Source organism: Echinops telfairi, unplaced genomic scaffold (assembly GCF_000313985.2).
Source record: "Echinops telfairi isolate 266 unplaced genomic scaffold, ASM31398v2 ScPeMD7_3;HRSCAF=10, whole genome shotgun sequence".
Classification (NCBI taxonomy): Eukaryota; Metazoa; Chordata; class Mammalia; order Afrosoricida; family Tenrecidae; genus Echinops; species Echinops telfairi.
The window spans coordinates 45,921,148-45,937,469 of record NW_022103899.1 but is presented as its reverse complement, the minus strand read 5'-3'; the positions used below and the strand labels follow the sequence as shown (position 1 = coordinate 45,937,469).

At 58.5% G+C, this 16,322-nt stretch overlaps 3 protein-coding genes across 7 annotated transcripts in view; all 3 read right to left on the bottom strand.

Moving 5' to 3' along the window:
- Positions 1–2,776, bottom strand: part of GMPPA (GDP-mannose pyrophosphorylase A) — an 8,151-nt gene extending 5,375 nt beyond the window's left edge. For 2 of the 4 annotated variants that reach the window (XM_045295286.1, XM_004701628.2), the window contains exons 1-4: positions 1,855–2,659; positions 1,643–1,740; positions 450–553; positions 24–210 (exon numbers count right to left, since the gene is read on the bottom strand). In XM_045295286.1, coding sequence (XP_045151221.1) covers positions 24–210; positions 450–553; positions 1,643–1,740; positions 1,855–1,894 — 429 coding nt within the window. In that variant the 5' untranslated portion in view covers positions 1,895–2,659. Of the gene's footprint in view, positions 1–23; positions 211–449; positions 554–1,642; positions 1,741–1,854; positions 2,662–2,721 lie in introns of those variants that run through there. The other 2 variants (XM_045295290.1, XM_045295299.1) reach the window with 2 other exon arrangements.
- A 660-nt stretch (positions 2,777–3,436) lies between these two features.
- SPEGNB (SPEG neighbor) lies at positions 3,437–5,780 on the bottom strand. The gene is made up of 5 exons (XM_004701806.3): positions 5,349–5,780; positions 5,112–5,239; positions 4,521–4,828; positions 3,770–3,911; positions 3,437–3,592 (listed from the first exon to the last, which is right to left on the bottom strand). Exons 2-5 carry the CDS (start codon positions 5,237–5,239, stop codon positions 3,454–3,456), a joined length of 717 nt encoding a protein of 238 aa, XP_004701863.1. The 5' UTR covers positions 5,349–5,780; the 3' UTR covers positions 3,437–3,453.
- Positions 5,781–8,024: 2,244 nt separating this feature from the next.
- The window catches only part of LOC101637936 (striated muscle enriched protein kinase), a 43,760-nt gene continuing 35,462 nt past the window's right edge, over positions 8,025–16,322 (bottom strand). For both annotated transcript variants that reach the window (XM_004701805.3, XM_045297557.1), the window contains 10 exons: positions 12,931–13,047; positions 12,625–12,792; positions 12,413–12,535; positions 12,101–12,268; positions 11,401–11,989; positions 10,844–11,083; positions 10,534–10,757; positions 9,301–9,376; positions 8,964–9,113; positions 8,025–8,489 (listed from right to left, as the gene is read on the bottom strand). In XM_004701805.3, coding sequence (XP_004701862.3) covers positions 8,297–8,489; positions 8,964–9,113; positions 9,301–9,376; positions 10,534–10,757; positions 10,844–11,083; positions 11,401–11,989; positions 12,101–12,268; positions 12,413–12,535; positions 12,625–12,792; positions 12,931–13,047 — 2,048 coding nt within the window. In that variant the 3' untranslated portion in view covers positions 8,025–8,296. The remainder of the gene's footprint in view (positions 8,490–8,963; positions 9,114–9,300; positions 9,377–10,533; positions 10,758–10,843; positions 11,084–11,400; positions 11,990–12,100; positions 12,269–12,412; positions 12,536–12,624; positions 12,793–12,930; positions 13,048–16,322) is intronic.

The window sequence follows — 16,322 nt, the reverse complement described above, 5'->3', positions numbered from 1 at the left end:
CCCCAGCCCCCTAGTCGTCTCACCGTGGTGCCCAACAATAGGAAAGGGTGGGGCTGGCGTCTGTGGGCCCCCAGCATAGCACTCAAGGGGAAGTCGGAGCAGACGTCAGCATTGAGCACGAAGAAGGCTTCGGGACTCCCAGCCAGGATCTGGTCCCGGAAATGGTAGAGGCCACCTCCTGTGCCCAGGGGGGCAAATTCCTGCAGGTACCTATGCCCAGGGACACCAGAACCGTCTGGTGAGATCACAGGAGATGGCTAGCATGTGCCTGGTCACCTGACTGTGCTCCCCAGGGGACTCCTGTCCGGAGCCCACAGGACACCCACTATTCAGCCCAAATCCGAAGCCTCCTGGTATAGGAGGCTGAACTCTGGGAAATGCTAGGTCCACCCACTGAGAGCACCCAGAGGCCCGGGCACCCCTCCAGATGTGTGCATGTGCACAGGCACCTGATCGGAAGGTTCCACTCCTGTTGGGCAGCTTCTAGAAAGCGGGTAAGGGACTCATCAGGTTGGTAGAATCCAATGAGCAGAATCTCCTGCATTCCAGGGACCTGGGGACAAAGCAAGAGTTTGGAGAAGCATTTGGTAGGAGGAACTGGGGAGACCTCTGAAAGCAGTTTCGGCCTCATGTGCAGGGGGCTTAGCCATCAACATGCTGGTCTGGCTTCTCTTACTGCCCCTTCTCCATCCCCCACCTGAATTCCTCAAGATTGTGCCTACCAAGCTGCATTAAAAAATAATCTGTTCCCTGTGTTCCATTTTTATTATCTGTCAACCTGAGCCCAAGATCAGCACAAGGCAAGAAAGCTACCGTTTACCACCCATTACCAGGAGACCAAGGCTCAGAAAGGCAGAGAAATTTGTGCAAGGCCCCACGGCCAGGGTGTGGTGGAGCCTACATCTCAACGCATGATTACCTGCCCTGATACCAAAACAAACACCAGACTCACTGCCATGGAGTCAGTGCTGACTCATCGAGACCGCCCCGTGGGTTTCTGAGACTTTAACTGTTACCAAAAGCAACACAGAAATGAGCTCCGTGGTATGCGAGGGTATGAACTCAGTGGTTCAAGCCCACCAGCTGCTCCTAGGGAGAATGATGAGGCTTTCTATTCCCATAAAGATTTACAGCCTCAGAAATCCAGGAGAGGGGGTGTTGGTGGGTCTGGTCTACCCTATAGGAACCCTGGTGGTATAGTAGTTACAAGTGGGGCTGCTAACCTCAAGGTCAGGAGTTCAAAACACCAGCCTGCTTTGTGGGAGTAAGATGGGGCCTTCTATTCCTATAAAGGTTTAGTTTCAGAAACTCCCAGGGGCCGTTCACTACAACTTGGCATTGACTTGAGAATGAGTGAGAAGTGAGTGAGTCGGGATTGTCTCAATGGCAGTGGGTTTGTCAAATTCCACACTCCATACTTTCAATACAGGGGTGAAATCTGAGAGAAGGGGCCAGATAAGAGAACAGGTTTAGGGGAGAAGGCAGCTGCATGACACACCCCCAGAGGTCACCATTCCTACTGTCATCCGTGCACGCTAAGAGCCATGCCTGGTGGAAAGAGCTCACTTTTGGAAAGGGAGCAATGTGGTGTGGGGGAGATGAGCAGGAGATGAGGAGGGAGAGGGAGGCCTTGTGGGGTTACCTGAGCACAGGCCTCTATGTGGTGCTGGATCATGGGCACCCCGGCCACAGGAAACAGTGGTTTGGGCACTTCAAAAGACAAAGGCCTGAAGCGAGTCCCTGGGAGAGGAAAAGGTGAACATTACAGTCTCCTGTTCCCCATCCCACCATCCCCACGGTACCAACCACACCAGTCCACGCCCACCCTCATTGCCACCACTGCTGGTTCCTCACCCTTTTGGGGGCCTCCAATCAGGATCACAGCTTTGAGCATGATGGTGTACGCTACCTAAACTTCAAATCCCAACAGAAAAACCAAGCTCAAACCCCAACATTCAGCCCTCTCCAGTTCACTAAACCCACATTCAGTTTGGGACTTCCCTGGGCAGACCCCCATAAACCTCACCCATCTCAAATACCAACTGAGACTCCGGTTGACTCCCAAACCTTACAGCGATGCTCCCAAAACTCACCACACAATTTGGACACCCCCCCCCCAAAGGCTTCCTTCTGGTCGTGAACAAATTCAACCTCCTCCTCAACTCTGTTCAGACTGCTTCCTCAAGCTCCCAAACTCAGAAACACTGAAGTCCCTTATACTATGGTCCCCAAATCTTTGTATCCCATTCTAAATATTAAACCCTGCAACCCAATAATGAACACTGAATATTGAGCTTTAAATCTTGAGGAAGCCCCAGATATTTCATCTAATCCTAAGAATGAACCCTAAGTATTGAACTGATATGCATTTGACGAACCCCAGATTCCAGCTAAACCTCTCTAGATGAAAATGATAAACCCCAGATTAAAAATAAAAAAAGACTAGCTCGCTAGTGTTCCAGAGAGTGAAACTACCGAACGCCCAAGCCCTAATAATGAGGACTGATGCTGAACATCTGGATTCCGAGGGTTGATTACTGCCGACCCACTGAACCTCAACATTATCTCTACAATAAACTGTCGCGCAGTGTAGCCAGGGACCCTGAATCAACACTGGTGCAGACCAGCGGAGAGCCAACTGGGGCCTCCTAGCCCGCCCTTCCTCTAAGGGCCGTGCACCACCCCTTAACCCCTCGGCACCCCACCATCATCTCTCTTTACCACTAGCACCCTTTACGCCCGGTCTGCCTTTCGTTTATTGCTGGCTCCTTCCGCACACGTGTCTTCTCGCAACTCGCGAGAACTTTGCAGAGTATGCCGGGAATTGTAGTTCTTAAGGGCATTACCCTCCCCCTCCGCCCTTGTTCTAACGCGGCTAGAGGAAGAGCAAGATGGAACTTAAGGGCAGTCGCGGGGCGTGGTCAAGGGGTTCCGGAGGCGGGTTTAAATGAGAGCGTGGTGGGGGGCCTGAGGGTCGTGGCTGGAACCTAAAGTTAGGAAAAGCCCCAAGTGTTCAGCGATCAGCCCGAGGCAGCAGCCTAAGTAGAGATCTAGGTCCCGGGGAGAAGAGGAATTAGAGGTAAGAAGGGGTGGGGCCAGAACTCAAATAGCCACCGGAGGGTGGGACTTGAGAGATACAAACGTTGAGTGGACGAGGTCACAGCTTCCACTGCCCGTCCCCCTGGAAAGTGAATGCCGACGGGACAGTGGAGAACCCCCCTGCCCCGAGTACTGACTGTAAAACCAAGCGCTGGGCGGGCACTCGCCTGCCCCACCCTTCCGTGACCTTGGGCTGGAATATTTGTGGGTGCCATTGTGTAGGGGAGAGGGAACGGCAGCGCTAAACAGAAGAGACAAGGGGTCCGAGAGCAAGCTTTATTAAGCAAGATGGAGGAGCGCTGCGGGCCCCGCTTGCCCCCGGCTTGTTGCCGTGGAGAGGTCCGCGAGCCCAGTTCAGGCCACGTCCACGCGAGCGAAGCTCTGGTCCATCCCCAGGCAGTTCTCCACGAAGACCTCGTACTTGCCGCTGTCTTCAGGCGTGGACCGCCGGATGGTCAACGTGGTGTTGGTGCTGCCGATCTCGAAGAACACCCTAGGGGCCGAGCGGGACCTCGGATCAAGTTACCAGAGCTCGGAGCGCGGCTATTCGACAGCTGTGTTCTTCGCCTCCCAGTGCCTCGCCCCCATCCTTCTCCCGCCGGGCTCCAGGGCCCGGTCCCGCCCTGGCTGCAGCCCCAGCCCCAGCCCCGATCTCAGTCCCCGCCCTTGCCTGTCGTCCTCCTCGATGTCCTTCCCGTCCTTAGTCCAGCCTACGTCGGGTGCAGGCTCGCCCATGATCTCCGCGCACAGGGTCACCGTGGCGCCTTTGCGCGCCTTGGTGCTGTCCGGACCCTTTTGAATCTTCGCGGGGACTAGAGCAAGGGAAGAGGGACACAGCCCAGTGGGGGACCTGGAGGGGAGGCGGGGCGCGGCTGGACCTCCCCAGACGATACCCCGTCCTACAGATTACATGCATTGAGCTCGCAGTGTGTAAGTGGACACACCATTAACCTTCTTCGGGGCTTCGCCGCCACAACTGTGATCAGGATTGATCGTCCCTTCCCCTCCTACTGCAAAGAGTTGATTAGAGACTCGGAGGACAGAGATTGCGGCTAGAAGGCGGAATCTCGGTTCACGTATCTCGTGGGGCCTTGGAAACAGCTCCAGGTGGTGGAAATTGCACTGGATCGTGGGGGGCGGCTAAAGCACCTGCGCTTGACTCTGACTCTGCCTTGGGTTCACGTTGTGACCTTGCGGCTCACTTTGTGTAACCTTGGAGCCCTGGAATCTAGTGATGGAAGCCCACCGCCACTTCTCAGCCTGGTGGGGCCGGACCCCAGAGAAGGACCTTCCTGGCTGGCGCGTATCCTCACCGGGGATCCCTCCAGGCTCTCCTGAGACTGGGCGTGCCACGACCCTATCCTAACTGGGCTAGGCCCAGAGGAGACGCTAGCGCTGGGTGGGGCTGCAGGGGCGGGTACCTTCCACTAGGATGCGCGCCGAGTCGGAGCACTGGCCGAAGGGATTGGTTACGTTGATGCTATACTGGCCCAGGTCAGCCAGCTCGCCGTCGCGCACCACCAGCGCCACGACGTCAGGGTCCTCGAAGATGTAGCGGTACTTGGGCCCGTCGCGCAACTCCTTGCCGTCCTTGCTCCAGCGGATGAACGGGTCCGGGAAGGCGGAGATGCGGCAAGTCAGCTTGGCCGCGCTGCCCTCGATCAGCACCACGTCCTTCAGAGGCTCCAGCACCCGCGGCGGTCCCTTTTCGCGTAGCTCCTTCCGGGACCTACGCGTGGGCCGGGTCAGGGCCCAGGGCGTGCCCCCGACACCGCTCCGGCCGGCCCGCAGCCCTGCCCATCCTTTCGGCCCAGCGGACCCCTAAGAGGGGCTGCTCCTGGCTGTTATGAAAGCGTCCACTCTGCTCGGCCACTTCACGCGCCAGTACCCCCCGGCCTCCCCAGGTCCAGTGACCCGGGGTGCGGTCTCTGTGCGCTGCCTCCCCGCCCCGGCCAACGCGCGGGCAAGTCCCTGCAGCGCCAGCGTCCTCCCTCCCTAGGGCTCCCCGTCACCTGTGGCCCCGGTAAGAGGCCTGGATGCGGATGGCCGCGCTCTGGACCTGGGGGTCGTTGATATCGATCGTGCAACCCGGGGGTGGGGCCGAAGGTGTTGGTTTTTTGGCGGGAGCTGCCTTGGACATCTGAGGAACGGACAGCAAACAGGAGGTCCAGGCTGAGCATGCCTACCCCACCTTCGGTCCTGCCCCAGCCGGGTTCGAACCAAGGACTGGGCTGAGGACTGGGACTCACCGTGGAGGGGGCGACGTGGGGACTTAGGTCCGCGGACTGGGCTACAGGCTGCACGGCGTGTTTCGGGATGGCACAGGAGGAGCGCGGGCAGGTGCTCAACCCTGGGCCCCGGTTTTATACATCGCTCCCCTCCTTACCTTGTTTGGCGTGGTTGACCTAAGCCCCCCGGGACCCTAGCCTCCGCCCGCGACCCACGCGGGCTCCTTATTTAGCCCGAGGACGCCTGGGATGCTGGCTCAGCCGGAGTTGCAGACCCGGGAGGGGAAACCCGAGCGGCTCTGGGGTGCACCGCGCGTCAGAGCCAGGACAGCTGCGCGGCTGGACGTGACCCCATCCCCTCCTTTTGTCATCCCACTCCTGGAGGGCCAGGCCCGGCCCCGCCCCTAGCGGACAGGGCTGTCAGCTCACTGCTGGGGCCACTGGACACCCAGGCCAGTCTCCGGACAGCCAGCCCACGTGTTCTCCAGGGGACACCGTCCGGTGCGGGGGGGTGCAAGCATTTGTGGGGTGTCCCTGAAAGAAGCCTGATATCCGCGGGCTTCTCTATCCATATAACCAACCACGAGACGACCACGTGGCTGCCCGGACCAATCGGGAAGCGCCTTGCTTTCAGGGTCGTCCGCTCCAGGCTGTGCCCCCTGGCGGTAAACTGAGACATCCAGCAAGGACCCGCATGCAAGGCTTTGGCGAACCCGCGCCCCAGTTCCACTTGCCCCACTCGCTACGACGTGGCAGGGTCCCCGGAAATTAGCACTGCTCCCAACGCCCCAGCTCTCGGTCTTGTCGTTGGCGCAGCAGACCCATCCGGGTGAAGGTTCAGCTGGTTTCCCCGGGGTGCTGTCTGTCACGCTCGGACACCGACGGGCTAGGAGCAATGTTCCAATCGTTGTAACTGCCCACCCAGGTGTGGAGCGCTGTCACCTTTTGATCAGAGCAATTTTGACACAGCTCTAGTGACATAAATTACCTTTGCTCCTCCGGGCTTACAACAAGCAGTTCACACGCCATTTCCAATGGCGATGGAGTCCGCTCAAGATCCGAGGGTGGGGGACGGGAGAGGAATTTTGCCATTTATCAAGATATGAATCCAGGCACCTCATTTTTATATGAAAACACTTGTAGTAGTGCGGAAGGTGGGGGTGGGAACGCATGGAGATCCTCACAGGCAAACTATGTATCTTCATCGTTAACATGACAGGTGGGAAGGCGTCCTCTGGTCCTGTCCAGCTGGCTGGTATTTTATGATGGGGCTTGGCCCTTCCCTGGGCTCTGCGAAGCCAGAGAGGAGGGGCCAGGCTGGGAGGGAGGTTGAGCCAAAGGAGACAACCACAGCCAGTGGCACACAAGGCCCGCTCTTCTCCCATTCCTGGTTCAGGTTCAGTTTCTTTTCACTTGCCAAGAGCAGAATTTTCAGGGGGTTCGGGTGGGGGTAGTGGGGAGGAAGTAGTCTCTCTGGGAAGGGGGTTCTGCCTCCACAGCCCTCCAGGGCAGGGTGGCTCAGCTTTAAGACCCTCAGTAGCATTCCAGGGGACAGGGTAGAGTCAAGGTGCCTTGACATCAACAGGTGGCTGACCTTGAGGACAAGCAGCCCAGGCTGATGTTTCTCCACCAGGCAAGCAGGAAAGGGTCTGCCTGTGGCCCCCACGCAGCAGACAAGTTGGGTTCTGATGCTGACAGCAAGGGCTTGGGCGGACCCTCCGTAGCTCTCACCAGCCACTGGGATGAAACCTCTGCTCCTGGGCTCAGAACCAGAGCTCAGGGCCTGTCTCCTGGGCAGAGTGAAGGTAGCTGGACCAAGAGTGGGGTTTGGCCTGGTTCAAGACAAAGGTCCAACATGCCTAAAAAGGTGTGATGGGGGGCATATGAGAAGAGGTGGGGGGGCAGCTACCAGACATTGCTTTGAAGGTTAGGGGGGGATTTAGTGATTCTGCCATGATTCCAGAAACTCTGAGGACCAGGCCATGGAGGGGCTGGGGGTCAGGGGAGGACATGGAGGACCCCAGGGGCTTAGCTAGTATATCCCAGAAGATGTATGTGGCCAGCAGGCCTGGGTTTCCTTTAGCAGAGAGAAGAGAAGTGCCTGTCCCAGGACTCCAAGCTGCCCCTCTAGCTGGTCTCCTCCCTGCCACCATCCCCCCACACTGACTCCCCACAGACCACACAGAGACCCTGCTTGCTTGCCATTTTTATTTTCCATGGGACAGACAGACAGACAGCTGCAAGGCAGCTGAATGGCTGGGGAGATGGTCAAGGCAACATGGACAAGAGGGATTGGGTGGAAGGGAAAACTTCATAAAAGTCAATAAATAAATAAATACGAATGGGAAGAAGGTCAAAGGCCATGAAGGGAGCCATGGGGACATCCCTGGGCCAGCACTGAGTGCCAGAACCCAAGGGCCTGAGTGGCCAACCCATCTCGATCCACCCTCTGTCCACCCTCTGGGCTTCTCCTTCCTGCAGGCCAGCAGCTGGCCGCCCCCCACCCCACAAGTCCTCTCTCGTCTCCGCCCCTGCCTGTCCCTCTTCTCGGTCCAGCTCTGGCTGAGTCCTGTCCCAGCTTCCTTGACATCCATTCCTGGCCCACCGGCCAGCTACCTGGTGCCCCTCCTCCCCTCCTCCACTCTCCTCCTGTGCTCTCCCCACCACCCCCTTCCCATCCCACCTTCTTTTCCTCTTCACTTCCTGATCCCCTTCTTGCCCTTCTTCCTGACCCCCCACCCCACCCCCCAGCGTGGCCAAGGGCTCTCCCGCTCTGTCAGGGTGGTGGCAGGCCCAAGCCCAGGCCTCTGTCCCCAGGTCCATGAGGTAATCGCCTGGCCAGGTGTTGGTGCTGGTGGTGTCAAAGCCTCAGGCCCACCCGGCTCAGCGTGGGCCCTGGAATGTCCGGCGTCCTCCATCAGTGGCACGGGAACCGAGGTGAAGCCCTAGGCCGGCTGTGGTCCTCGCCACTAGGGGCAGCCTGGGTAGGAGCGAAGCAGCACCTTGTGGCGGGTGGCGGCCTCAGCCCGACGGCGCCGCTGCTCACCCAGGAACTCCTTGAGCCGGTTGGTGGTGAAGGTGAGCGTCTGGCGGCGCAGCTTCATCAGGTAGGCGTCCTGCAGCCAGGGGTGTGCTAGGCAGTCCTGCAGGGAGGGCCGGCTCCTGCCCAGTGGAGCCAAGATTGGTGAGCTGATAGGGCTGGCTTCCGGAGCCTCGCCCACCCTGGCTACTGGGGCTCAATCTCCCCATCTCGGGTGCAACAATGGGGATTCTACTTGTCTCATAGGTAGGCTGTACAACCACTAGTAGCAGCTGGACTAAATCACAGGAGCATGGAGTGGATTCTGATTTATGGAGGACCCCTATGTGTGACAGAGTGGAACTGCACCCTATCAGGTTCTATGGCTGTGACCTCCCAGAAGTAGGTAACCAGGCCTTTCTTCTGAGGTTCCTCTGGATGAATGTGAACTGCCAACTTTTGAGTTAAGGGCCGAGCACTTAACCACTGGCACCACTCAGAGAGTCCTAGTAGCAGTAGTAGCCCCACATCAAGGGACAGGGAGGAATGAAGAGTCTTTGGCAGGGCTGGGAAGGGCAGTTGCAGGTTAGGAATCTGAATGCTTGGGATCAACTCACCAGGGATGTACTGAGAGGACCTTTCGCAGGAAGAGAGTGGCGCTCTGGGATGTGTTGGGGTATAACTGGAAGGCATCAAAACGGCCCCCCACGATCCGAGCCTCTGTTTCTTGGGGGTCTGGCTCATAGAAGGGGGAGCGTCCGCTGAGCCTATTGTGAGAGACAGTTCAGTGAGCACACCGGGGTCGAGGCCCACACCTGGGTGAGGGGAATGTGAAGGTGGGGCGCAGAGAGCCACAGGGCTCAGGAAGGAGTGGCCCCATGCCCGGTGTGTGGGGACGCAGGAAGTGGGAGGAGGGGGTCCCGGAGCCACGGTGGGCAGGGCCTGGGCACTCACATGATGTAGGTGAGCACGCCCGCGCCCCAGATGTCTGTGGCAGAGCCGATGGGTTCTCCCTTCACCATCTCAGGAGCTGACAGGAAACAGAGGCCAAAGTGACCCTGCTTCCTGGTGGCAGGGGAGTGAGGAGAAGCAGGGGAGCCCCTGGGGGCCCGAGGAGCAGGGACAGTGTCTGGGTACTACCAGAGCAGCCGGACAGGAGGCAGGTGGCCCTCGGGAGTCCCCAGGGTAGCTGAGGAGCCACCCCAGCCGAGTCCCCAGGACTCTAGGGCAGCTGAGAACCAGGGTCACCAGCTCCCTCTGGTTAGCTCGCGAGAAGGCAGTGTCCATCACATAGGGTGTGCTCACGCCCAGAATTCAAGGAAGGCTTGGAGCCTACTGGCCCCTCCTCGCCTAGCTGGGGACCCTGCTGGGGTGCTGTACTCCACCTCGCTGCAGACTCGGCCTGCAGACCAGCACTGGGTAATGCAGCAAGAGCTCAGCATGTAGCTAAATGGCAGCTTAAAAAAATTATATATATATATATTATATATATATAATTGAGTCCCTCCAGCTTCGAACACCCAGCTCTACCGTTGATAACTATCTGGTGCTGAACAATCTACTGACCCTCGCATCACCTCCTATTGCTTCATCTGTCAAAAAACCAAACCAGTTGCCCTCAAGTGGCTTCCAGCAGTGGTGGCCCTATGTGTGCAGCACATAACGATACTAGGGGAGTACACAAGCCAGACCTTTCTCAGGACACCCTTTGGCGTGGGCCAATTTGAACGGCCAAGGTTTCAGCGCCCAGCTGAGCACATGAATGTTTGCACCACCCAGGGACTCTTCATCTGTCAAAGGCAAATCCCAGCTCACTCCTGGCGAGCTGATTCCGACTCATAGCTACCGGGGATGGGGTTTCCTGAGACTGTCAATCTTTGATGAGAGCAGGCGCAGTATCTTTCTCCCGAGGGGTGGCTGGTGGGTTTGAATCACCGATCTTGCCATGAGCAGCCCAATGCCTAGCCCACAGAGCCACGCGGGCGCCTTTCATCTGCAACAGAAGTTGAGACTGAGGCCCATCTTGGGGACTATTGTACAGATCAAGGGAAACACATCCAGTTGGCTGCTGAGTTCCAAGGAAGTACTCCGTGCCTGGCTGCAGGAGGCCCGGTTCTCGTGTGTATGTGCGACTGCCCCTCTAGCGGGCGCTCCATCACAGACCCAGAAGCAGCCTGGTCCACTCACCCATGAACTCCAGCGTGCCCGTGCGGTGGCCCAGGGGCCGCAGGGCCTGGGGGTTGTAGGGCTGGGCACTGCCAAAGTCCACGATCTTGAGGGCATTGTCGGCGGCTAGCAGCAGGTTGTCCGGCTTGATGTCCAGGTGCAGCACGTGGTGGCCGTGGAGGTAGTCCAGGCCTTGAAGGAGCTGCACCAGGTAGGTAGCCACATCGTCCTCTGAGTACCGGAACCTGGGGGGAGGTAGGTAATGTCCCAACCCAGCGGGGTAGGGGGAAGCCCAGCCTGGCCCTGCACACTCCCTGGTGGGGACGGCTACCTGTCGCTGAGCCCACAGAGCAGCTCCCGGTTGCCGCAGCTCTCGGCGATGAGGACGAGATAGCGCGGGGTGATGTAGGCCTCGTGCAGGGACATGAGCCGCTCATGGTGCAGCGTCCGCAGCACCTCGTACTCCTGCAGCGCCCGCTGCTTGCCCTCGGCCGCATACGGCACGATTTTGGCCACGAAGGTCCGGCCTGTGGTGTTCTCCCGGCACGTTCGCACCACACCAAAGCGGCCCCTGGCGGGGGAGGCACCCAGGCTCAGAGGTCAGGGGTAGCTGGAGCCAGAAAGGAAGGCTCCAAGCATGGGCTTGAGTTGACCCTTAGGCCCTTGGGTTCGAATCCCAGCCTCTCTAGCCTCAGTCTCCCTATCTGTGAGCAGGGGACAATGCAGCCTCCCCGTCTCAGTCAGAGGGAGAAGGGGATGAAATCATGCAGTTTGGTGTGGTGCCTGGCTCAGAGACCAGCACTGGATGCCCACCCCACCAGGATGGGGGTCCTGGGTCGTTCCCCCCACCACCATCCTGAGTCCCCTCCCTGCCCCTGCCCCTCTTGCCTGGCTTTCTCCTCCAGAAAGGTGTAGGGTTTCTGAGGGGGGCCCTGTCGAAGTGTGGTGTTCTCTAGCCCTGGAGATATTGGGGTGCCACTTCCAGGGGAGCTGACAGTGTCCTTGGACGGGCTGATGCTCTTCACAGTCACCTTGGTGGGCTGAGGAGGGGGCTCAGGAGCGGGGGGCTCAGGGGCTGGGGGTGCGGACACAAAGGACGTCACCATGTACTGAGGAGTCGTGGAAGACACTGGCTTAGTTCCTCGAGGGGTGGAGGCTGGGGCTGGGGTCCCCATGTCAGGGATGGAAGACTTGGGCTCACCAGGCATGACCTGGCCATTGGGGGCGGTGGGCTCTGCCGTTCGAGAAGCCAGCAAGCCCCTGTGCTTTCGTGGGGGCGTTTGGGGCAGTGGGCCCCTAGCCTTGAGCGTGGACAAGGATGGGCTGGGGGATGCTGGGGGAGGTGAGGGGCTGAGGGGGGCTGGGGAAGCTGGGATCCGGGGAGGGGGCGAGGCCAGTGAGGTAGGAGAGTCAGGAGGAGGCGGGGCCCTGGCTGGCCCTGAGGTAACAGGGGCTTCTGGGAGCACAGCGGAGGAATCTGGTGGCAAGAATGAAAACTTTCAGCTTGGCACCTAGGGGGTGGGGGTAAGCCACAGGGTTGCCCCCGGGCACAGGCTCCCCAGCTCTCCCTGAGCACCCATCCTCTGACCTTGAGTGCCTCTGACAAGGACCTTCTCAGAGGGGTTGCTGAAGGGGCCCTGTCCAGCTCGGTTGGCACAGGCCACCCGGAACCTCACGGGCACGCCGATGGGCAGGTGCGTCACATTGTAGTAACAGTCGGGGATGCCTGAGCCTACGAGGTGCCAGGCCGACTCCCCTGCAGGAGCACGAGGGGGTTCAGCCTATGGCAGGGTGAGGGGAGGGTGGCCCGCCCTGGTGTGTGTGAGGAGCCTGGGGAGGGGACTTCCGTCCTGTCTCCCCCTGAGCCTCTCCCCTTTCTCTTGCCCGGCCCTACCCTCACCATCAACACGCCGCTCCAGTGTATAAGTGCAGGGCGCTCTGCTGTCTCCGGGCTTCCACAGCACCAGTGCCGTGTCCTGGTAGGTCTGGGGGACTTCGGGGGGCGGGAGCTTCCCTGGGACACCTGGTATGATGCGGGGAGGCCCAGTGAGCCCCATGCCATACCCTGAGGTCCATCCCTGCCCCAACCATCCCTGCCCCATCGCTGCTCACGGGCCACTGCCACGGTACAGGAGCTTGTAGTGCCGCCCAGCACGTTGGTTGCCGAGCACTCGTAGAGGCCCGCGTGCTTCCTGCCTGCCCGGGGGATGCTCAGCAGCTGCCGTCCATCTTTGCAGGACACAATGGTCACTGAGGGCTCCGCCCGCAGGGACTGTTTGTCTGTGGGCAGGAGGGGCTGCTGAGTGGCACCATCAGAGCGCACCCCCCCAAATCCTGCCCTTCTGCCAAGGGCCATCTGTCCTGTCCCCAGGGTCTAGGCCATCTAGCAGCAACCTTCGGCACTGGGGGTGTGCTCACCTTTCATCCAGGAGATGCGGGGAGTGGGGCAGGCAGCAGGCAGGCAGAGCAGAGTAGCCGCCTCTCCCTCCAGCAGCACCTGGTCCTTGAGTTTGATGTGGAAGACGGGAGGGAAGTCTGGAGGGGGCGACAAGGGTGATGTGGATGCACAGGGAGCCTGGCCCACTCAGCCTTAGAGGGGAGGGAGGGGAGGGCTAGCACTGCCCACAGGAGCAGAGTGATGTGGGGAACGGAAGCCCCCAGGCGCCTTCCATCCGGCATTTTCCTTGGGGTCAGCACCTGTTTCCCAAGGTGCCCTGTGTGGAACTCTCCTTCCTTCAGGGACTACTATGGAAGCCACTCTGGACCAAGCTGGAGCTGTCTGGAAACCACTTAGAGCAGGGAGCGCTCAGTGCGGGCTATGGAAACATTTGTTAAGGAAGACACAAACAGACAGAACCTGGGAAGCTATGGTGGTTGAGATCCTGCGATGGGGCACTGTAGGGCAAGAGAGAGAAGAAGGAGGAGAGAGCGGCCTAAGCTGAGATGGGATTCCCGGAGACCAGGAGGCACTGCTTGGGCAGACAAACACCTCCCCACTCACCACCACCACCACCAGTGTGTCAGCTCCCCCTTGGCCTAAGGACCAAGAACTGAAAGGGCAAGAGATCGCAGGGGCGGGGCCTTTAAAAACTCCATTATCTTTTCATTCCATTTTCCCATATGGTCTTCAAAGGCCCCTCGTATCTTCTGCAGACCCTGGACAAGGCATTTGCCTTCTTAGAAGCTCCACTTAGTGAAGGCTGGGGAGACAAGGGGAGGGGTGTCAGGTAAAAGGCAGCAGAGGCAAATACTGTTAAGACACACCATCCTGCCGTCTTGGGGAACGACGCGTGAGTGGACGCATAGCTGAAAGGTGTTGGGGGGAGAGTGGAAGTCTATGTAACTACAGATCGGACCGGCAAGCTATTTGTATATGGGCATTTAACTTTGTTACATGGCACCCATGGACAGAATGGAACATACAGGGGCCAAAGTCATGAAAAAGTCTTAGACCTAACCACACACCTTGAGGGTTTCAGGGAATGAGTCAGGGGGGTGGGGTGGGGGCTGGAGGCCCAGGATCATGGTCTTTGGGACACCTGGGTCAACTGGCATAATGCAGTGGACAAGGCCAATGTTCTACATCTTATTATGGTGAATAGGGCCCGGGGTCTTAAAAGCTTGTAGCTATCTAAGGTGCAAACAGTGGTCTCTCCCGGTTCAGAAGCAAGGAGAGTGATGGAAATTGGAGACACATGTAAAGAGGAAGTCCACTGGACTAATGGACCACTCCATCAGCCTCCATAACCGGACACCAGAAAACTAGATGGTACCCGGCTCCCATTACCACCTGACTGGGATCACGTCAGACAGGCCTGGCTAGAGTGGAAGAAAACTATGGAACAAACCTAAAAATCATCTGAAAGACCAGGCTCACATGTCAGAAAAGAGCCTGGAGGAACCCTTGAGACCATGACCTTTAATCACCCTTCAGTCTGACTGAACTCACACCTCGGCTCCATGTTCAGCCAAGCAGTAGACAGGTCTCTAAGGGGAACAAAGACACTAAGGAGATGCATCCACTTTAGAAGAAGCAACCTATTGAGCTCAATGGGGCAGTATTTACTCACGGACATTGTTCCAAAAGGGTTAAGAAACAGGAGCACAGGGAGGGAGGAAGTGGGCTTTGTTACATTGTGGGGATGACAATCAATGACATGAAACAACGTGTATGAATTGTTGGCTGGAAAACTGATTTGTTCTGCAAACCTTCACCCAATTCCCAGTAACAAGCTCCATTTCTTGTAAATTGAGGGTGGTTATGAGAATTAAAAGCAGCATGTAAAGTACTTAGCATGTGTCTGTCATCCAGTGAATGCTAATAAATGTTGGGTCTGCTTGTTATTGCAGGGAGTTGTGGTGGTAGCATGGTGAAATGCTTCAGCCCTCACCGAAAAGGTTGCCACTGTTGATCAAATCCACCAGTTACTGGGCAGGAGGGCGAGGTTCCAGGCTGCTTCCCGACAGAAAACCCTAAAGGGACAGCCCTACTTTGTCACATGGGGTGGCTCTGAGTGGACACACCTCACGCTCCTGGGGTGGTGGTTCTGGCTACCATCTGGGTAGGAAGCCAGTGGAGGAGGGGCTGTAGGGGGTGGGAGGCTTCTGAAAGAGGCTGTGCCAGCAGGCTGGGAGCTGCCTTCCCAGCTGGCAAGTGTGTGCTGGGGGCTCCACACTGCACTGAGGGGGCCAGTCTTCGCTCCAGTGCACCTGGTGACACCCAAGTGCCACAGAGAGTTGAGGCCATGCTCCCTGGGAACACCTTCTAGAACTGCCCACCCTGCCCCCAATCTTGTCCTGACCATGGCCAGGAGAAAGGAATTTTAGCAGCTGAGCTTACAAAGCTGGGAGACTCAGGGCCTCCTGAGCTCAATGGCAGGCAGGTTGCCTAGCCTGAGCACAGGAATAGGCACCCCCTCCCGCTGTCCCACTATGCCCCAGGGAGGGGTCCCCCATAAGGAACAGTCCAAGCCCCCTCATGGCCTGCAGGTGCAATGTGTATTGTGGGTGGGGGCCAGAAAGGAAGAGGAGAAAGAGGGTGAAGTGTCCCTGGCCCAGTTGGGCCAGCCCCACCCCCATTCTCCCAGGGGCCAGCGCTGCTGGGAGGGAGGGGAGGATGAGGTAAGGGGACATGGCCTGGCCTAGGCATGAAATCTGCTGCACCAGCAAAACGGAGCTGAGCCTGGAGTGGGGGAGGGAGGCCCCAGGTGGGCAGGGATCAGCTGTCCCCAGGCCTGCATCCCAGCTTATTTCTCTCTTTCCCCTCCCCCCTCCAGCTGGCCTCTGCTGAGCCGCCCAGCTCCCCAGACACTGTCCTCCCAGGCCCAGTGGAATTGAGGCTGGAACCGGAAGCCCAGAGGGCTGCCCTGGCTCCCGACCCAACTCAGAGCCCCCACACTCTGACTCAGGCCCGTTCCTTTCCTGCAGGCCCCGGGTGAATCCCCTTTTCAGATAGGGGGGACTGGGTGACCCAAGTGGAAAATTTCTCCCTCCTGTGGTCCCAGGGCATTGACTCTTAATCCTTAATACCCTCATGGACCAGGTGCACCTGCTTCCTATGGGGGGAGGGGAGTAATTCCAGGTCTCCAATAGAGCCAGGGCTCTCCCACAGCAGGCAGCTAGCCAGAAAGAGGCCTACGGACAGGATCCTGAAGCCACCCAGAGACCTGCCTGCAGAGGGTCACACAGCTCACTACTTTCTAGCTCTGGGACGTGGACAGCTACCCTGCTTCCCTACGCCTCTTGTTTCCTCACCTGTAAAATGGGGACGGCGATGATGATCACAGTTCCCAAACACTGGGGGTGGGGGG

What these genes read in the sequence shown, in the direction of transcription:
- SPEGNB (XM_004701806.3), bottom strand. Translation starts at nt 5,239, where the DNA reads ATGTCCAAGGCAGCTCCCGCCAAAAAACCAACACCTTCGGCCCCACCC. An exon ending in GGCGCGCATCCTAGTGGAAG is followed by an intron (nt 3,912 to 4,520) that starts GTACCCGCCCCT and finishes CCCTTGCTCTAG; the next exon opens with TCCCCGCGAAGATTCAAAAG. An exon ending in GACATCGAGGAGGACGACAG is followed by an intron (nt 3,593 to 3,769) that starts GCAAGGGCGGGG and finishes CTCGGCCCCTAG; the next exon opens with GGTGTTCTTCGAGATCGGCA.